This window comes from Somniosus microcephalus, chromosome 10 (genome assembly GCF_052327205.1).
Source record: "Somniosus microcephalus isolate GS21.2 chromosome 10, FLI_Smic_1.0, whole genome shotgun sequence".
Taxonomy (NCBI): domain Eukaryota; kingdom Metazoa; phylum Chordata; class Chondrichthyes; order Squaliformes; family Somniosidae; genus Somniosus; species Somniosus microcephalus.
The window spans coordinates 233466721-233488500 of NC_140996.1; the positions used below are offsets into that span (position 1 = coordinate 233466721).

Consider the following 21780-nt stretch of genomic DNA (forward strand, 5'->3'; position numbering starts at 1 on the left):
CTTCCCCTCAAATGCATCGATACTATTCGCCTCAACCACTCCCTGTGGCAGCGAGTTCCACATTCTCACCACTCTCTGGGTAAAGAAGTTTCGCCTGAATTCTCTATTAGTGACTATCTTATATTTATAGCCCCCAGTTCTGGTCTCCCCCATGAGTGGAAACATCTTCTCTACCCTAGCGAACCCTTTCGCAATCTTATAGAGAAAAGAGCCCCAGCCTGTTCAATCTTTCCTGATGGGTATAACCTCTCTGTTCTGGTATCATCCTTGTAAATCTCTTTTGCACCGTCTCCAGTGCCTCTAAAAGGAGACCAGAACCGTGCACTGTACTCCCAAGTGTAGTCGAACCAAGGTTCTATACAAGTTTAACATAACTTCACTCACTGCTTTTCAATTCTATCCCTCTAGAAATGAACCCCAGTGCTTGGTTTGCTCCCCCCCCTCCCCAATAGCCTTATTAACCTGTGTCGCTGGGTGAGGGGGACAATGAGCCATCTTTGCTGTTGCTGCCTGGGCAGGTTCCCTCCTTCACCCCAGCAGGCTTTTAAAACCCAAAGGTTTGGGGTGAGGGTGGGGCTGGGGGGGTATCTGTGCTCCACGAGTCCACCCTATCCCCAGGGTCTATACCAGTGCCGATCTGGGAGGGAGGAGGGTTCCTTCTCCGCCCCTCTCTGCGCCACCACCTGGTGGCACGGCTGAGATGCTGCACGTCCTACCTGGGAGGGGGGAGTGAAGTCCCCCCCCCCCCCCCCACTCTGCACAGCATGCGAAGGATTTAATTAACCTTTTTTTGTGCTCCTGCAGTCGCGAAAGCTGCAAGGCTTCCACCTGCCGATGTCCGCCGTGCTGTTTGGAGTTTTCTTTTATTTTGACACTGGCTTGACTGTAGAGTTTTTCTGACTAGTGCGCGTTGTGCATTCATTACGTGCTCTAACTTCAGCACGCTGTCCCCTCTCCCCAGTTTGTTGAACAGGCTGCGCGACGCTCAGAAACAGTGCCAGGATCTAAAGACCGAGAAAGGCCAAATGGAGCGAAAAATCGATAAACTCGAAGAGGAAAATGGAGACCTTTCGTACAAGGTAATCTTCAGTAAAGCCTGATACTGTCGCTCTTTACTGACCCTTGCGGGAAGTGAAGCCTCCATGGTCGAATAACCTGCTGCCGCGCACTATTGAGGCTCGCGCCTTGGGGACTGTACAGCAGCACAAAATATTTTTAAATAACACCTTTCGCAACCTCAGGATGTCCCAAAGTGCTTTATACCCAATGAAGTACTTTTGTAATGTAAGCAAATACATAACCGTGTAGTTAACGGACCCTTAACTGGGTCGAGACAGTAAACTTGGACCGGCGCCTTGAAATCCGCCCCTCTTGTAGGACAGAAGGACACGTGATCAGGTTTAGGATGGGTGACAGGACGGAGATGTGATCACCTGCAACCGGTTGGAATGGTGACTGAGGCCAGGACACTGAAACGGTTTCAACAGGCAGCCGGATGTTGTAATGAGGGGGTGGGGGGGGTGCGCTAGGGTTGATATTCTCCATCAGATGGGCTGAAGGGCTTTCTTCACCAACGGTGTTGCAAATTTTGAGCGGATGGGACAGGATATTGTTTCCAGTATTAGAGGGATCAAAAATGAGGTCCCATAGATACAGGATTAAATATGAAATTGTGAAGCGGGGCGAGGAGAAACTGCTTCACACAGAGTGGTGAGGCTGTCGGATTCACCTCCCGGGTTAGAGGTTGAGACAGAAACGTCGTCAACATTCGAGGTTAGATTGAGGGAAAATGGGATAAAGGAATTTGGGAACAGGGCAGGTAAATGTGATTAAGACTATTTGCTCGTGTGAAAGTTAAGCACCGATATAGACTAGTTGGGCCGAATGGCCTGTTTCCTGGCTGTAACTTCTACAACAATGTCTCATGCCTGATATGTAAAAAAAAGAAAGACTGACTTGCATTTATATAGCGCCATTCATTCCATGGGTTCATGCAACACCTTCCCAAATGCTGAGTTTCCAGTCTTCCAATACGTTCCTCCCCCACCAGAAGTATTAACGCCTGACTTAATTTTATGGGACATAGTTTAATCTGCAGAGACGTTGTCTATCAAACTGCAATAGTGTTAATCCCTCATTGAGCAGCGTGCATGTGGAGGAAAACAAATTAATCACATTCTAGGTCAACACTGCTCAGATCAGGGATCAAAGCTAGGACCATCCTGGTGACTCAATATTGTCTTTTACCGGACGACAATACAAAATAAGCAGGGCCTTTGGAGCAAGGTACAGGAAAAAGAAGAGACTTGCATTTCTATAGCGCCTTTCACAACCTCAGGACGCTCCAAAGCGTTTTACAGCCAATGAAGTACTTTATGAAGTGTAGTCACTGTTGTAATGTAGGAAACGTGGCAGGCAATTTGCACAAAGTAAGATCCCACAAACAGCAATGTGATAACGATCAGATGATCTGTTTTAGTGATACTGGTTGAAGAATAAATATTGGCCCAGGACACCAGGGAGAACTCCCCTGCTCTTCTTCGGGATTTTTTACGTCCACCCGAGAGCACAGATAGGGCCTCGGTTTAACGTCACATCCGAAAGACGATACCTCCAGTGCGGTGCTCCCTCAGTACTGCCCCTCCGACAGTGCGGCGCTCCCTCAGTACCGCCCCTCCGACAGTGCGGCGCTCCCTCAGTACCGCCCCTCCGACAGTGCGGCGCTCCCTCAGTACTGCCCCTCCGACAGTGCGGCGCTCCCTCAGTACTGCCCCTCCGACAGTGCGGCGCTCCCTCAGTACTGCCCCTCCGACAGTGCGACCCTCCCTCAGTACTGCCCCTCCGACAGTGCGGCGCTCCCTCCGTACTGCCCCTCCGACAGTGCGGCGCTCCCTCAGTACTGCCCCTCCGACAGTGCGGCGCTCCCTCAGTACTGCCCCTCCGACAGTGCGGCGCTCCCTCAGTACCGCCCCTCCGACAGTGCGGCGCTCCTTCAGTACTGCCCCTCCGACAGTGCGGCGCTCCCTCAGTACTGCCCCTCCGACAGTGCGGCGTTCCCTCAGTACTGCCCCTCCGACAGTGCGGCGCTCCCTCAGTACTGCCCCTCCGACAGTGCGGCGTTCCCTCAGTACTGCCCCTCCGACAGTGCGGCGCTCCCTCAGTACTGCCCCTCCGACAGTGCGGCGCTCCCTCCGTACTGCCCCTCCGACAGTGCGGTGCTCCCTCAGTACTGTCCCTCCGACAGTGCGGCGCTCCCTCCGTACTGCCCCTCCGACAGTGCGGCGCTCCCTCAGTACTGCCCTGGAGTGTCAGCCTAGATGTTTGTGCTCCAGTCTCTGGAGTGGGACTTGAACTCGCAACCTTCTGACTCAGAGGCGAGAGTGCTGCCCACTGAGCCACAGCTGACACAAACTATTTCCCATGAATCTGATTCATGTCCGCTTGGCTCAGTCGGTAACACTCCTGTCCTCTGGGTCGTGGGTTCAAGTCCCACTCCATCGACTTGAGTGTATAATTCAGGCTGACACTCCCAGTGCAGTACTGAGGGAGTGGCATCAAAAATAGGCCAGCTGATCTTTTGCCTCATTTACTGTTTGTGGGACGTTGCAGTCGCAGAGTAACTCCGGTGTCAGCCCAATGTTACAGTGCCTGCGCTTCGAGAAGTGGTCAGTGTGTGGAGCACTTTAGTGAATTTCAAGAGAGGTGATAAGCCACTATTATATATAAAGTGTTTTTCTCTCTTTCAATGCCATCTATCTGCCTTTGCAGACAAAGCTTGATTGATTGATTTCAGCGGCTGACGAGATTTCCTTTGAGTTGATTAGGATTCATTGTGTGCTGATGGGATAATCAGTTCTGCAGCTCGAGTCAGTGCTCACAATTACAATCAGTAGTTTTACATTGGTCACTCGCTGCACGGGCAGGTAGAGGGAGGTCTTTCGTCTCCATTGCACTGGAAACATTTTGACGGCGCTGGGTGCGTCAGACTAAAGACTGCAAGCTTTCGGTTCACTGACTAAAGCAATGTCACACTGGTAACCAAGTGTGGCCTTTGTCTGTGGCAGTCGTGACCCTTCAGGTCACTTCTAAAAGTCGTGGGTCAATTGTTTGTCATTGTTTGACCACCTTGTCACGACCTGTCGGTTTACTGGGTGACCTCGGCAGTCTGTCCAGCGGCAGAGGTCAACAGTCACTTGTTTCAGGGTTGATGTTTCTGTTGCTCCCCCGAGCCAACGACTCCCCGTGCACGAGTCGGCAGACGCCTCGGGACTGGAGTAAGAATCCTCTGTTTGTGTACCGTAGATTCGCGACTTGGGGAGTCGTCTGTCCCAGTCCCAGAAGGCCCTGAACGAGCTGGCGGATGAGCACGAGGCGGCCGTGCCTCTCTGGGAAGGAAAGCAGAAACAGCTGGAGAGCGACCTCCACGTGACACTATCAGAGAAGGTAAGGTGTGTGTGTGTGTGAACAGAAGTGCACTGAACAGTCTTGGGGTAAGGGGAGGAGGTAAAGATTTGAGAACAGTTTTTAATCAAAGTGCAATTAAATAAAATGAAACATAGAAGATAGGAGTAGGAGTAGGCCATTCGGCCCCTCGAGCCTGCTCCGTCATTCAATGCGATCATGGCTGATCATCCAAATTCAGTACCCTGTCCCTGCTTTCTCCCCATATCCCTTGATTCCTTTAGCCTTAAGAAATATATCCAACTCCTTCTTGAATATATTTAATGAATTGGCCTCAACTGCCTTCTGTGGTAGAGAATTCCACAGGTTCACCACTCTCTGGGTGAAGAAATTCCTCCTCATCTCTGTCCTAAATGGCTTACCCCTTATCCTTAGACTGTGGTAATATTGTGAATGGGCTTCTCGTGTGTGATAATACCGGGGTAATGTTCCCTCTTAAGTTTTTTTGGCCCCTTTTAACGGGCTGAGCGGGCCATTCAGAATTCTGTGCATGCGCGGTTTTTCTATTTAAAAGCCGGTTCCCCGGCTGTGTGGCGGCCGCGCAGCTTAAAGAGATCGTTGGTTACAGGGTTAAATTATGAGGATGGCTTGCATAAACCAGGCTTGTATTCCCTTGAGTTTAGAAGGCTGAGGGGTGATCTGATCGAGGTGTTAAAATGTTTAAAGGATTCCATAGAGTAGCTACAGAAACTACTTACTCCACCCCCCCCCCCCCCCCCCCCCCCCCCCCAACCACCGGCCGAACACATTTCAAGGAGTTGCATTTTAAGATGAAATATTAAACTTGTAGCTGCCTGTCCAGGTGAATGTAGAAGATCTCGTGGTGCTATTTGAAGCAGATCAGGAGAGTTCTCCTGATGGCCAGCATTCTGCCCTTGACCAGTACCACTGATTGCCTGGCCATTCACCTCGCTTGCTGTTTCTGGGCTCTTGCTGTGCACAAATTGGCTGGACGCTTTTGCCTACAACAAACGACAGCGCCTGCACTTCTTCACAAGTGCTTTGTTGGGCACGAAGCGAGTTGAAACTGGAGTTGAGCGACGATCTGATTGAATGTCTCCAGGGGGCTGAATGGCCTGCTACCGTTCCCACCAAACGCCCCCGAGGATGTGAAAGGCGCTATGTAAATGCAAGGTCGCTTAAAGACTCGCCTGACTTTGGTTGTAAATTTTGCCTTCCGCCGGTTTTTGCGCTGCAGATCTCTGAGGTGACACATTTTCTAATTTTCACTCTTAAAGAGTATTTTTGTAATTTTTTGTGTGTGTGTGTGCGACAGAAATTGATGGAAGAAAAAATGCAAATCCTGGAAGGGAAAGTATCCCTGATGGAGGATCAGCTGAAGGTGGCTGGGGAAAGTTCCAGCGAGATAAAAGGCGAGGTCATGGGTGATATTCTCCAGGTAGGTCCAAAAACAAAATTAACCCAAGTGTGGTAAACTGTTGTTGTTGTTGTTGTTACACACTGTTGTACCTATGCATGCCTCAACATGTCTCGGCTGGCTCCACCCACACAGGCCCAGGTATAAAGGTGATTGACCTGCAGCCCCCTGCCTTCTTGGAACCCAGTCAACCACGAGAGGCATGCTCTGTTCTTTGCTAATAAAAGCCTTTAGTTACTCTCTTAACTCTCTGTCTTTTATGAGTAATTGATAGCGCATCACCGAGTCATTGTGTTGGGTGGAGTCGGAGCGGTTTCTGGCGACAAGCCTGTGTCATTGTGAAAGCCTTTTTTTAACCCCCCCCCCCCTCTCGTATACTCAAGTTGTAGCTTTGTGAACGCTCTTCAAGTTGTTTTGTGAGCAGTCTGGTTAGCTCAGTCAGTGGTAGTGACCCCAATCAACTAGAAAAGAAATACATTGCACTTCTGTAGCGCCATTCACAACCTTGGGTCGTCCCAAAGCGCTTTACAGCCAATGAAGTGTAGTCACCGTTGTAATGTAGGAAACGTGGCAGCCAATTTATGCACAGCAAGCCCCCATAAACAACAATGTGATAATGACCAGATGATCTGTTTTTTAATGATGTTGATTGAGGGATAAATATTGGCCAGGTCACCGGGGAGAACTCCCCTGCTCTTCTATGCCATGGAATCTTTTACATCCACCTGAGAGAGCAGACGGGGCCTCAGTTTAACGTCTCATCCGAAAGCGGCACCTCTGACAGTGCAGCGCTCCCTCAGTACCGCACTGGAGTGTGGGCCTGGATTTTGTGCTCAAGTCTCTCTTGAGTGGGACTTGAACCCGCAACCTTCTGACTCGGAGACGAGAGTGCTACCCACCGAGCCACGGCTGACGGGGAAGTGACTTTGAGCCCTAGATCATCCATGATCTTATTGAATGGCGGAGCAGGCTCGAGGGGCCGAGTGGCCTATTCCTGCTCCTATTTCTTATGTTCTTATGACACCAGAAAAGGTCACAGGTTCAACTCCCAGCCTGCGGTGAGTTGGCTGAGCGCAGCCTGGCCAGTATTCGGTGGGGCCGCAGTAGGCCTGGGGTCGAGGGGTGGGATGAGGGGGAAATCAGCCAGCAGCCCCAGTGACACTGCTGGCAAGCAGCGCGTGTGGGGCTGTCGGTGACATGAGAATCCGGCTCAGCTGTGGTTTCTCTTCTCCCGTACTCCCCCTGTTGACGCTCATGCGAAGAATTGCCATGCTGGCTAAATGGTGATGTCAGCCATGGCTCAGTGGGTACCTCTGAGTCAGAAGGTTGTTGGTTCGAGTCCCACTCCAGAAACTTGAGCACAAAATTCAGACTGACACTCCCGGTGCGGTACTGAGGGAGCGCCGCACTGTCGGAGGGACAGTACTGAGGGAGCGCCGCACTGTCGGAGGGGCAGTACTGAGCGAGCGCTGCACTGTCGGAGGGGCAGTACTGAGCGAGCGCCGCACTGTCGGAGGGGCAGTACTGAGGGAGCGCCGCACTGTCGGAGGGGCAGTACTGAGCGAGCGCTGCACTGTCGGAGGGGCAGTACTGAACGAGCGCCGCACTGTCGGAGGGGCAGTACTGAGGGAGCGCCGCACTGTCGGAGGGGCAGTACTGAGCGAGCGCTGCACTGTCGGAGGGGCAGTACTGAACGAGCGCCGCACTGTCGGAGGGGCAGTACTGAGGGAGCGCCGCACTGTCGGAGGGGCAGTATTGAGCGAGCGCTGCACTGTCGGAGGGGCAGTACTGAGCGAGCGCCGCACTGCCGGAGGGGCACTACTGAGGGAGTGCTGCACTGTCGGAGGGGCAGTACCGTCGGAGGTGCCGTCTTTCAGATGTACATGTTGCACCGTGTCTGCCCTCACGGGTAAAAGATCCCACGGCACTATTGGAAGAAGAGCTGTGGCGTTCTCCCTGGTGCCCTGGCCAATATTTAACGACCAACAGCATTAAAATCAGATTAACTCTTCATTTACCTCATTTGTTTCCCGTGGGATGTTTCTGTGCGCAATTGGCTGCAGCGGTTGCCTACAAACGGTCACTGTACTTCAAAAGTAATTAATTGGTTGTAAAGCGATCTGGGACGTCCTGAGGATGTAAAAGGCGCTATAGAAATGCATGTTGGTTCTTTGTGTAGGGTGTGACTGAGAGGAAACCCTTTTCTGAGCTCCCCTAACCTCCTCCAAGGCCCCGTCGGCCTGTTCAGTGATTCAGGTGAATGTTGAAAATCCAGTGGCACTTCACTTAGTGTCCAGGCTAGCGTTCCCCCCGCCCCCCGCCAGCCGATTTAAAAACAGGCCATTCACCCTGTTGCTGTTTGTGGGACAGGAAATAGCTGCCATGGTTTGCTTTAACAAGTCGCTGCACTTCAAAAGGAATTCATTGTGAAGCACTGAGATATTTTGCCATAATTGTGCTTTGTGAATGCTGGTATCACGTTTTTAAGTGATATCCCTCAGCATAGGAACAGGAAGAGGCCATTCAGCCCCTCGAGCCTGCTCCACCATTCAATCAGACCACGGCTGATCTGTATCTTAACTCGATCCAACCACCTTGGTTCCATAACCCTTAATACCCTTACCCAACAAAAATCTATCAATCTCCGTTTTGAAATTCTCAATTGACCCCCAGCTTCAACAGCTTTTCGGGAGAGAGAGTTCCAGATTTCCCCCACCCTTTGTGTGAAGAAGTGCTTCCTGACATCACCCCTGAACGGCCTGGCTCTAATTTTAAGGTTTTGCCCCCTTGTTCTGGACTCCCTCCCACCAGAGGAAATAGTTTCTCTCTAACCTATCAAATCCTTAGATTACCCCTTAATCTCCTAGTTTTTTTTAATTCATTCACAGGATGTGGGCGTCGCTGGCAAGGCCACCATTTATTGCCCATCGCTAGTTGCCCCTTGAGAAGGTGGTGGTGAGCCGCCTTCTTGAACCGCTGCAGTCCATGTGGTGAAGGTGCTCCCACAGTGCTGTTAGGGAGGGAGTTCCAGGATTTTGACCCAGCGACGATGAAGGAACGGCCGATATATTTCCAATCATTGATGATGTGTGACTTGGAGGTGGTGGTGTTCCCATGCGCCTACTGGTGCATATTCGGGAGAATGGAATTAATTAAAGCTTTACCTTGTCTGTTTTATTCCCCCTCCTCACCCCACCCTCTGTCACTGTTACAGCTGGAAGCTCTCAAAATGGAAGTGTCGCAGTTGACGGCCAAAACTACACAACTGGAACAAGAGAGCGCGCTTAACAAAGAGGAGAAAAGCCTGCTCGCCGCGACCATCACCACCCTCCAGCAGTCCGTCAGCGAGCTGGTTGCTCAGAAGGATGTGCTCGAGCAAGCTGCGCGGGTTCAGGAGGAAAGGCTGACCGGGCAGCTCGACGCCTTGAACGTGGAGATCATGAAGCTGAACAACTCCCTGATGCAGAAGGACCTGGAGCTGGAGGAGGAGAAGGAACTGAGGCGCCAGCTGGCCGAGGACTCGCAGGGCAAAGAGCAGACGGCCCAGCAAGCAGCCCTCGCTCTCCACTCGAAGCTCGAGAGCCTCAGCGAAGCCCTGAAGGCGAAAGAGGAGGCGCTGCTCGGATTCGAGCGGGAGGTGGGAGCCGAACGAGAGACCGCGTTGCAACAAGTGGCCGCGCTGCAGGAGTCGTCGGAGAGGATTTCCAAGGAGAAGGCTTCTGCTGTCGCCCAGTACGAGACGTTGAAGGCCGAGAAGCAGGCTGAACTGGAATTGCTCACTCAACAGATTCAGGCTTTGGAAGGTAATCAGCTGGACATTGAAGACCTCACGAGAGAGAGGGACGAGCTGGCACAGAAGGTGAACGCGTTGGACACCAAGGTTGCGGCGGTGACCTCCAAAAACCAGACCCTCCAGTCCGCCTGTGAAGCCCACGAGCAGAGCCATTCTGCAGAGGTCGCAGCTCTCAAAACGAAGCTGCAGGAGGCTGAAGGTAACCTTGAGGAGCACAGGAACAAATTGGCAGGCTTTGATGAGAGTCTTCGGACTAACGCGACCCTCCAGCAGCAGCTCGCCTCCCTGCAGGGGACTGTCGACGGGCTGGAAAACGAGAGGAAGCGGTGGGAAGACGTCCGGGCCCAGGAGGCCGAACGCCTTTCCCAGCTGGCGCAGGAGGTGAAGGGGTTGACAGAGGAACGCGATCAAAGCAGAGCCCGGTTATCCGAGGAACTGGAGCGTCAAGAGGCGGCAGGAGGTCGAATGGACGAGCAGATGGAAAGATCGGCCAAGCTGCAGGCCGACCTTTCCGATGCCCTGAGGCTGGTCGGAGAGAAGGAAAAGGAAGAAGAGAGGCTCCGCGAAGATCTTGCATCTTGGAAGGAGAAGTTTGAAGCTGCTCGCCAAAAAGAGGATCAGATGGGCGCGACCATCTCGGGCTTGAAGGAGGAGCGGGAAAAGTCCCAGAGCGAGCTGTTGGAAGAAAGGGCCAAGAGCAATGGGCTTGAGATCCGGATCAGTCAGCTGAACGCCGAGGAACAGGGGAAAGCCTCGGCGCTGCAGAGTGATCTTTGCGACGCTCTCTCTAGAATGAAGGAGAAAGAGGCGCTGGAGGACAAGGCCCGGGCTGAAGCGGTGAGCTGGCGGGAGAAGTTTGAGGCCGCCCAGAAGGAAGCATCTCTGCGCCTATTGCAGTTGGAGGAGGAGGCCAGAAGAAGCTCCAGCAAGCGAGACCAAGTCCAACAGGAGCTCTCCGACGCGAGGGCAAAGGCGACTCGACTGGAGGAGCGGGTGAAGCAGACCAGGGGCGAGCAAGAGGACCGAATCTCGGGGCTCGAGGCCGATCTGGCCGCAGCGCGGCAGCAGGCGGGAGAGGAGGAGGCGCAGGGGGAGCAGCGGCGTGTGGAGGTCAAGTCGCTGCATAGCCAGCTGGAGGAGCTGAGGAAAGCCAATTCCGAGCGCCTGGCCGAGGCGGAGGGAGAGCGACGCAAGCTGCTGGAAGAGAAAGAGGGGGCCAAGGCCGAGGTGGAGGCAGAGAGAGCGAGCAAGGCCGAGGTGGAGGCGTGCATGAAGCAATCCCTCGCCGAGCAACAGGAGCGCCTTGCAGCGCTGCAGCGCGAGATTTCCAGCGCCCTCGCTACCGGCAAAGAAAAGGAGGCCAAGGAGAAACTGATGCGGGGCGAAGCCGAAAAGTGTCAGGAGCAGAGCAGGCTCCAGCAAGCGAGGATTGCCGAGCTCCAGACCGAGGTGTCGGCCGTGAAAAGCATGAAGGAGAAAATAGTCAGCCAGGAAAGGGAGATGCTGCGATACGCGGAGGTCCTGAGCAAGAGAGAGGAAGAGCTGCTCGAGATGGGCTCCAAGCTGGCAGCGGGCGAGGAGGCGGTCCGCCAGCACAAGCAGAAAGTGGATTCCGCCGAGAAGGAACTGTCCGCTTCCCGCGGCCTCTGCCAGGAGCGGCTGCGCAATATCGAGGCGCTTCGGTCGCAAGCCGCCGAGCTGGAGCTGAAGTTCGAAGGACAGCAAGCCGCCATCGCCCAGCTGGAGACTGAGAAAACCACGCAGGGTACGCACAGCCAAGAGCGCGCTGCGGAACTGCAGGCCGAGCTGGCGTCACTCCGCGGTTCGCTGAAGGAGAAAGAATCGGCGGAAAGGGCCTTGAAGGAAAAGGTGGCTCTGCACCTGGAGGAACTCACAAGGCAGAAGGAAAAGGTTCGCACCCTGGAGCTGGAAATCCCAACTTGGCAGCTGAAATCCGCGGAGGGGCAGAAGGAGAACGCGAAGCTGAGCGAGAAGGTGGCTGCGGAGGCGGAGGCAGCCAGGAGGCTACAGGAAACCGTGACGACCTTGAGGGCGGAGCAAGCCTCCGCGTCCTCTGAGGCACAGCAGAGAGACTCGGCCGCGGAAGCCACGAAGCTGCAGAACGTGTCCCTGAAGGAGGAGATCACCGCCCAGAAATTGGCTGCCGAGAGGCTCCGGGAGGAGCTGGCCTCGGCGAGGCAGGCGGAGGCAACGCTGGAGCGCCAGGCCCAAGCCGACCGCGAGAGTTGCGCCCAGAAGGAGCGGGAGCTGGCGGAGGCCCAGGCCGCCGAGACCCAGCGCCAGGGAGCGCTCGAGCAACAAGAGAGGCTGCTGGGCGAGCTGAGGGCCCAGGCCGGGCAACTGCCGGCCCTGAAGGAGCGCTGCCTGGAGCAGGAGCAGGAGATCCAGCGACTCCAGCAGAGCGGCAGCCAGCTGGCGGCCTCCCTGAGCTCGGAGTCCAACCTGGTCCGTGGGAGGCTGGAGGCGGAGCTGGCCAAGGCCCGGGAGGCCCACGCCAAGGAGCTGGGCCACCTGACCTCCCAGCACGCCGAGCAGGAGGCTGCCGCCAGGGAGAGGGACGAGGACAGCAGGAAGAGAGTGGAAGAGGCGAGCAGCAAGTACGAGAAGGCGAAGCTCAAGCTCCTGGACGACCGGCGCAAGTTTCAGGACGAGCAACAAAAGCTGAGCTCACAGGTAAATTCTTCTCCATTAAACAAAGTCACTTCAGTGGTTTATTATTTCCGGATCAAACTCTTTGTCCCTGCAATCTGTTTAAAATTGTACCATTTAGTTTATATTGCCTCTCCTCATTCCTCCTTACACAGTGGATCACTTCTTAGAACATAAGAAATAAGAGCAGGTGTAGGCCATTCGGCCCCTCGAGCCATTCAATAGATCATGGCTGATCCTCAACCTCAACTCCACTTTCCCGCCCAATTCCCTTAATATCCAAAAATCTATCCATCTCTCTCTGTCTTGAATATACTCATCGACTGAGCCTCCACAGCCCTCTGGGGCAGAGAATTCCAAAGATTCACCGCCCTCTGAGTGAAGAAATTTCTCCTCATCTCGGTCCTAAATGGCTGACACCTAGTTCTAGATTCTCCAGCCAAGGGGAAACAGCGTCTCAGCATCTACCCTGTCAATCCCCCTCAGAATTTTATATATTTCAATGAGATCACCTCTCATTCTTCTAAACTCCAGAGAGTATAGGTCCAATCTACTCGATCTCTCCTCATAGGACAGTCCTCTCATCCCAGGAATCAATCTGGAGAACCTTCGTTGCACCGCCTCCAAGGCAAATATATCCTTCCTTAGATTAGGAGACCAAAACTCTGCACAATACGCCAGGTGTGGTCTCACCAAAGCCCTATGTAATTGCAGTAAGACTTCCTCACTCTGATACTCCAACCCCCTTGCAATAAAGGCTAGCATACCATTTGCCATCCTAATTGCTTGCTGATCCTGCATGTTAACTTTGTGATTCGTGTACAAGGACACCCAAATCCCTCTGAACACCAACATTTACTAGTGTCTCATCTTTATAAAAAAGTATTCTGCTTTTCCATTCTTCCTACCAAATTGGATAAATTCACACTACCCCACATTATACTCCATCTGCCATCCTTCTTGCCCACTCACTTAACCTGTCTCTATCCCTTACACTCAGTTCCCTCATCTAAGTCATTGATTTAGATTGTAACTAGCTGAGGCCCAAGCACTGATCCTTGCGGCACCCCACTAGTGACAGTCTGCCAACTGGAAAATGATCCATTTATCCCTACTCTCTGTTTGTTAACCAATCCTCTATCTATGCTAGTATATTACCCCCAATCCCATGAGCCCTAATCTTGTGTAATAACCTCTTGTGTGGCACCTTATTGAATACCTTCTGAAAATCTAAATATGCTACATCCACTGGGTCCCCCTTATCTATCCTGCTATACACCCTCAAAAAATTCTAAGAGATTTGTCAAACACGATTTCCTTTTCACAAAACCGTGTTGACTCTGCCAAATCATATTATGCATTAAATTTCATCTGCCATGTGTCTGCCCATTTCACCAGTCTGTCGATGTCCTCCTGAAGTCTGCTGCTATCCTCCTCACTGTTTACTATATTTCCTACTGCTGTCTTGTGTCCAAACTTTGACATTATGCCCTGTATACCCAAGTCCCGGTCATTAATATGTGTCAAAGAGCAGCAGTGGCCCTGCCTCTATCTACACGTTATCTCCTGAATCGCAACTCCTCTCTGTTCTATGGGAAAGGGGGGCTTGTGGCTAACAGTTGGGTTCCGCCCGATCTGACTCTGGAACGATCCTCTCTCTCTCTCTCTCTCTCTCTCTCTTTGTGCAGGTTGAGGAGCTGCAAAGGAAGCTCGCCGCGGAGAACCAGAAGGTAAAAATGTCGTCTTGTGCTGTCTGTGCTTGTAACCTGTCATGCCTTCGGGAACAGAGGAGCAGGAGTCGGCCATTCAGCCCCTCGAGCCTGTTCCACCATTCAATTAGATCATGGCTGATCTGCAACCTCAACTCCCATTTACTCGCCTTTGCTCCAGATCCCGTGATATCGTTGCCTAACAAAAACCTATTGATCTCAGTCTAGAAAATGTAAATTGACCCCCAGGATCTACAGCTTTTGGGGGGAGAGAGTTCCAGATTTCCACCCCGCTTTGTGTGAAGAAGTGCTTCCTGACATCGCCCCTGAACGGCCTGGCTCTAATTTTAAGGTTCTGCCCCCTTGTTCTGGACTCCCCCCACCAGAGGAAATAGTTTCTCTCTCTCGACCCTATCTCTTTAAATACCTCGATTAGATCACCCCTCAATCTTCTTAAACTCCAGGGAATACTAACTCGAGTTTATTCAACTCCCCTCCCCCATTTCCCAGCCCCCAAACTGCCTGTTAATCTCTTTCATTTCCTGCCTTTTTTTCTCAGTTCTGACGAAGGGTTTCGACCCGAAACGTTGACTCGTTTCTCTCTCCACGGATGTTGCCTGACCTGCTGAGTTTTTCCAGCGTTTTCTGTTATTCAATCTTTAACCCTTTCAGCCCCGGTATCAGTCTGGTGAATCGGCGCTGCTCCCCCTCCGAGGCCGATATATCCTTCCTGAGGTGCGGGGCCCGGAACTGAACCCAGTGACTCCCGCTGGGGTCTGACCAGAGCTCGGTACAGCTGAAGCATCACTTCCTCCCCTGTGTATTCCAACCCCCTCGAGATAAAGGCCAACATTCCATTAGTCTGTTTGGTGTTTTTTTTTGTACCTGTGCGCTATTGAGATGTAACGCATTCAGCTTAATCTACAGTGAATGTAAAAACGTCATAATTAAAACGATAACACTGTGTCTCTTTGCGCGCTTGTTAATTCCCAACCTTGACGTACAAGGTGTCAGAGGCGGGGAGGGGGCCATGGTTGCGAGCAACGTTTCCTCTAAGCCGCGCAGCTCTCTGCTGGTCCTGCACAGCCCGGGACCAGCCTTTCCATTGTTAAGTGTGAATGGGCTGTGCAGCCAACAAAAAAAATTAGGGGGAATATTGGTTGCAAGGTGACGAGGGAGGTGTCGGAGGTTAACGGCGACTGCACTTCAAAAGAGGACTCCATTGGCTGTAAAGCGCTTTAGGCCGTGAAAGGAGCTGTGACTCGGGCGCTGGTCACCCCCAAAGCGGCCAAGGTCTCCTTTCCACGTTTAATGGGGATTTTGTTTGGTTTGTTCCAGATTGCAGATCTGAATCAGAAGCTGGCCCAGCATGACGCAGCAGCCAAAAGCAAGCTGCAGAAACTCAAGGTAAGGCAGACCAGCGCGCAGGGTCCCGTCCATCCTTCATTGCTTCGCTTGGCGGCCACTGGTCGGATTCCTTTCCTCACCGCTCTGTCTCCTTCAAAATAAATCAGAGGTTAAATCAGGCTTGTCCGATACAAATCGCTGACCACAGCCACAGGCAATGCTGCCTCTAATTTATTCCCCGTCCCCCCCGCGCGGGCCCTTTAAATTTGCTGCGCGGCCGCGTATGCGCGGTACCTCTTCCAGCGGCAGCGTTGGCGAGCAGCCTGCGCGGGGCCTCGCGATCGGGGAACATTGGCCACAGGAACACCGTTTTAGCCACATCCGCTAATTTTAGTAGAAAATATACACAATACTTCACGCGGGTATATTCACTTAACAAACTTCTGCCGCCATTCTGTGACCAAGGAAGTAAAGCAGCCACAGCGATCAAAACACACTCGCGCACTCTGCTTTTCGTTTTACCAATACACAAAAAGGTTAAAGTTCACACGCACACGCCGTGCGAATAAGAGTATTGCGATCACATGACCAAGGACGGTGTCTATTACTTTTTTTTATTTACTGCAATTCGCCACATTTGGATTCCCAACTAGCCACATCTGGCTGGTGTATTGCACAACTCTGGGTTAAAGAGTGTGACTCCGCGATAAAACCCATTGACTGCGGCTGCTCGTGGAACCATTGTCACGGTTTTGGGATTAAAGTTTCTCACAGAAAAGACATGCGCTTTGTTGAGATGTGTTATCTTAGTGGAATAAATGCGTAAAAGGGGTTGGCCTCCCGAGGCAGCCCCTTGCCGAGTGTGGACCTGGGATCTTGACACTGGCAAGGCCTCATCCACTCAAACTCGTGCACACCCATCACCCAAGACCAATATTTACCCCTCAACCAACACCTTAAGAAAAAATTGACTGGTCATTATCTCATTGCTATTTGTGGGACATCGCTGTGTGCAAATTGGCTGCAGCATTTCCTACATTACAACAGCGCAGTCTTGGGATTAGTTTGGGATTGATACAGGGCTATGGGGAGAGAGCGGGGCAGTGGGATTAGTTTGGGATTGATACAGGGCTATGGGGAGAGAGCGGGGCAGTGGGATTAGTTTGGGATTGATACAGGGCTATGGGGAGAGAGCGGGGCAGTGGGATTAGTTTGGGATTGATGCAGGGCTATGGGGAGAGAGTGGGGCAGTGGGGTCAGTTTGGGATTGATGCAGGGCTATGGGGAGAGAGTGGGGCAGTGGGATTAGTTTGGGATTGATACAGGGCTATGGGGAGAGAGCGGGGCAGTGGGATTAGTTTGGGATTGATACAGGGCTATGGGGAGAGAGCGGGGCAGTGGGATTAGTTTGGGATTGATACAGGGCTATGGGGAGAGCGGGGCAGTGGGATTAGTTTGGGATTAATACAGGGCTATGGGGAGAGTGGGATTAGTTTGGGGATTGATACAGGGCTATGGGGAGAGCGAGGCAGTGGGATTAGTTTGGGATGAATACAGGGCTATGGGGAGAGAGCGGGGCAGTGGGATTAGTTTGGGATTGATGCAGGGCTATGGGGAGAGTGGGGTCAGTTTGGGATTGATGCAGGGCTATGGGGAGAGAGTGGGGCAGTGGGATTAGTTTGGGATTGATACAGGGCTATGGGGAGAGAGCGGGGCAGTGGGATTAGTTTGGGATTGATACAGGGCTATGGGGAGAGCGGGGCAGTGGGATTAGTTTGGGATTAATACAGGGCTATGGGGAGAGTGGGATTAGTTTGGGGATTGATACAGGGCTATGGGGAGAGCGAGGCAGTGGGATTAGTTTGGAATGAATACAGGGCTATGGGGAGAGAGTGGGATTAGTTTGGGATTGATACAGGGCTATGGGGAGAGAGCGGGGCAGTGGGATTAGTTTGGGATGAATACAGGGCTATGGGGAGAGAGTGGGATTAGTTTGGGATTGATACAGGGCTACGGGGAGAGAGCGGGGCAGTGGGATTAGTTTGGGATTGATACAGGGCTATGGGGAGAGCGGGGCAGTGGGATTAGTTTGAGATTGATACAAGGCTATGGGGAGAGCGAGGCAGTGGGATTAGTTTGGGATTGATACAGGGCTATGGGGAGAGAGTGGGATTAGTTTGGGATTGATACAGGGCTATGGGGAGAGCGGGGCAGTGGGATTAGTTTGGGATTGATACAGGGCTATGGGGAGAGCGAGGCAGTGGGATTAGTTTGGGATTGATACAGGGCTACGGGGAGAGAGCGGGGCAGTGGGATTAGTTTGGGATTGATACAGGGCTATGGGGAGAGCGAGGCAGTGGGATTAGTTTGAGATTGATACAGGGCTACGGGGAGAGAGCGGGGCAGTGGGATTAGTTTGGGATTGATACAGGGCTATGGGGAGAGCGAGGCAGTGGGATTAGTTTGGGATTGATACAGGGCTATGGGGAGAGCGAGGCAGTGGGATTAGTTTGAGATTGATACAGGGCTATGGGGAGAGAGCGAGGCAGTGGGATTAGTTTGGGATTGATACAGGGCTATGGGGAGAGCGAGGCAGTGGGATTAGTTTGAGATTGATACAGGGCTACGGGGAGAGAGCGGGGCAGTGGGATTAGTTTGGGATTGATACAGGGCTATGGGGAGAGCGAGGCAGTGGGATTAGTTTGAGATTGATACAGGGCTACGGGGAGAGAGCGGGGCAGTGGGATTAGTTTGGGATTGATACAGGGCTATGGGGAGAGCGAGGCAGTGGGATTAGTTTGAGATTGATACAGAGCTATGGGGAGAGCGAGGCAGTGGGATTAGTTTGGGATTGATACAGGGCTATGGGGAGAGCGAGGCAGTGGGATTAGTTTGAGATTGATACAGGGCTATGGGGAGAGAGCGGGGCAGTGGGATTAGTTTGGGATTGATACAGGGCTATGGGGAGAGCGAGGCAGTGGGATTAGTTTGGGATTGATACAGGGCTATGGGGAGAGCGAGGCAGTGGGATTAGTTTGAGATTGATACAGGGCTATGGGGAGAGAGCGGGGCAGTGGGATTAGTTTGAGATTGATACAGGGCTATGGGGAGAGTGAGGCAGTGGGATTAGTTTGGGATTGATACAGGGCTATGGGGAGAGCGAGGCAGTGGGATTAGTTTGAGATTGATACAGGGCTATGGGGAGAGAGCGAGGCAGTGGGATTAGTTTGAGATTGATACAGGGCTATGGGGAGAGAGCGGGGCAGTGGGATTAGTTTGGGATTGATACAGGGCTATGGGGAGAGAGCGGGGCAGTGGGATTAGTTTGAGATTGATACAGGGCTATGGGGAGAGTGAGGCAGTGGGATTAGTTTGGGATTGATACAGGGCTATGGGGAGAGAGCGGGGCAGTGGGATTAGTTTGAGATTGATACAGGGCTATGGGGAGAGCGAGGCAGTGGGATTAGTTTGGGATTGATACAGGGCTATGGGGAGAGTGAGGCAGTGGGATTAGTTTGGGATTGATACAGGGCTATGGGGAGAGCGAGGCAGTGGGATTAGTTTGAGATTGATACAGGGCTATGGGGAGAGCGAGGCAGTGGGATTAGTTTGAGATTGATACAGGGCTATGGGGAGAGCGGGGCAGTGGGATTAGTTTGGGATTAATACAGGGCTATGGGGAGAGTGGGATTAGTTTGGGGATTGATACAGGGCTATGGGGAGAGCGAGGCAGTGGGATTAGTTTGGGATGAATACAGGGCTATGGGGAGAGAGTGGGATTAGTTTGGGATTGATACAGGGCTATGGGGAGAGAGCGGGGCAGTGGGATTAGTTTGGGATGAATACAGGGCTATGGGGAGAGAGTGGGATTAGTTTGGGATTGATACAGGGCTATGGGGAGAGAGTGGGATTAGTTTGGGATTGATACAGGGCTATGGGGAGAGCGGGGCAGTGGGATTAGTTTGGGATTGATACAGGGCTATGGGGAGAGCGGGGCAGTGGGATTAGTTTGAGATTGATACAGGGCTATGGGGAGAGCGAGGCAGTGGGATTAGTTTGGGATTGATACAGGGCTACGGGGAGAGAGCGGGGCAGTGGGATTAGTTTGGGATTGATACAGGGCTATGGGGAGAGCGAGGCAGTGGGATTAGTTTGAGATTGATACAGGGCTACGGGGAGAGAGCGGGGCAGTGGGATTAGTTTGGGATTGATACAGGGCTATGGGGAGAGCGAGGCAGTGGGATTAGTTTGAGATTGATACAGGGCTATGGGGAGAGAGCGGGGCAGTGGGATTAGTTTGGGATTGATACAGGGCTATGGGGAGAGTGAGGCAGTGGGATTAGTTTGGGATTGATACAGGGCTATGGGGAGAGCGAGGCAGTGGGATTAGTTTGAGATTGATACAGGGCTATGGGGAGAGAGCGAGGCAGTGGGATTAGTTTGAGATTGATACAGGGCTATGGGGAGAGAGCGGGGCAGTGGGATTAGTTTGGGATTGATACAGGGCTATGGGGAGAGAGCGGGGCAGTGGGATTAGTTTGAGATTGATACAGGGCTATGGGGAGAGTGAGGCAGTGGGATTAGTTTGGGATTGATACAGGGCTATGGGGAGAGCGAGGCAGTGGGATTAGTTTGAGATTGATACAGAGCTATGGGGAGAGTGAGGCAGTGGGATTAGTTTGGGATTGATACAGGGCTACGGGGAGAGAGCGGGGCAGTGGGATTAGTTTGGGATTGATACAGGGCTATGGGGAGAGTGAGGCAGTGGGATTAGTTTGGGATTGATACAGGGCTATGGGGAGAGCGAGGCAGTGGGATTAGTTTGAGATTGATACAGAGCTATGGGGAGAGTGAGGCAGTGGGATTAGTTTGGGATTGATACAGGGCTACGGGGAGAGAGCGGGGCAGTGGGATTAGTTTGGGATTGATACAGGGCTATGGGGAGAGCGAGGCAGTGGGATTAGTTTGAGATTGATACAGGGCTACGGGGAGAGAGCGGGGCAGTGGGATTAGTTTGGGATTGATACAGGGCTATGGGGAGAGCGAGGCAGTGGGATTCGTTTGAGATTGATACAGGGCTATGGGGAGAGAGCGGGGCAGTGGGATTAGTTTGGGATTGATACAGGGCTATGGGGAGAGCGAGGCAGTGGGATTAGTTTGGGATTGATACAGGGCTATGGGGAGAGCGAGGCAGTGGGATTAGTTTGAGATTGATACAGGGCTATGGGGAGAGAGCGAGGCAGTGGGATTAGTTTGGGATTGATACAGGGCTATGGGGAGAGCGAGGCAGTGGGATTAGTTTGAGATTGATACAGGGCTACGGGGAGAGAGCGGGGCAGTGGGATTAGTTTGGGATTGATACAGGGCTATGGGGTGAGCGAGGCAGTGGGATTAGTTTGAGATTGATACAGGGCTATGGGGAGAGAGCGGGGCAGTGGGATTAGTTTGGGATTGATACAGGGCTATGGGGAGAGCGAGGCAGTGGGATTAGTTTGGGATTGATACAGGGCTATGGGGTGAGCGAGGCAGTGGGATTAGTTTGAGATTGATACAGGGCTATGGGGAGAGAGCGGGGCAGTGGGATTAGTTTGGGATTGATACAGGGCTATGGGGAGAGAGCGGGGCAGTGGGATTAGTTTGGGATTGATACAGGGCTATGGGGAGAGCGAGGCAGTGGGATTAGTTTGAGATTGATACAGGGCTACGGGGAGAGAGCGGGGCAGTGGGATTAGTTTGGGATTGATTCAGGGCTATGGGGAGAGCGAGGCAGTGGGATTAGTTTGAGATTGATACAGAGCTATGGGGAGAGCGAGGCAGTGGGATTAGTTTGGGATTGATACAGGGCTATGGGGAGAGCGAGGCAGTGGGATTAGTTTGAGATTGATACAGGGCTATGGGGAGAGAGCGGGGCAGTGGGATTAGTTTGGGATTGATACAGGGCTATGGGGAGAGCGAGGCAGTGGGATTAGTTTGGGATTGATACAGGGCTATGGGGAGAGAGCGGGGCAGTGGGATTAGTTTGAGATTGATACAGGGCTATGGGGAGAGTGAGGCAGTGGGATTAGTTTGGGATTGATACAGGGCTATGGGGAGAGCGAGTCAGTGGGATTAGTTTGAGATTGATACAGGGCTATGGGGAGAGAGCGGGGCTGTGGGATTAGTTTGAGATTGATACAGGGCTATGGGGAGAGTGAGGCAGTGGGATTAGTTTGGGATTGATACAGGGCTATGGGGAGAGCGAGGCAGTGGGATTAGTTTGAGATTGATACAGGGCTATGGGGAGAGAGCGAGGCAGTGGGATTAGTTTGAGATTGATACAGGGCTATGGGGAGAGAGCGGGGCAGTGGGATTAGTTTGGGATTGATACAGGGCTATGGGGAGAGAGCGGGGCAGTGGGATTAGTTTGAGATTGATACAGGGCT

The 21780-nt window shown here is 52.7% G+C and overlaps 1 protein-coding gene across 9 annotated transcripts in view; it reads left to right on the forward strand.

Annotated features, from left to right (window-relative positions):
* Window positions 1-21780, forward strand: part of LOC147112167 (nuclear mitotic apparatus protein 1-like) — a 97912-nt gene that overhangs the window by 58015 nt on the left and 18117 nt on the right. For 8 of the 9 annotated variants that reach the window (XM_085999773.1, XM_085999777.1, XM_085999775.1 and 5 more), the window contains 6 exons: window positions 962-1079; window positions 4303-4443; window positions 5738-5860; window positions 9054-12326; window positions 13991-14032; window positions 15350-15418. In XM_085999773.1, coding sequence (XP_085855899.1) covers window positions 962-1079; window positions 4303-4443; window positions 5738-5860; window positions 9054-12326; window positions 13991-14032; window positions 15350-15418 — 3766 coding nt within the window. The remainder of the gene's footprint in view (window positions 1-961; window positions 1080-4302; window positions 4444-5737; window positions 5861-9053; window positions 12327-13990; window positions 14033-15349; window positions 15419-21780) is intronic. The other variant, XM_085999781.1, reaches the window with a different exon arrangement.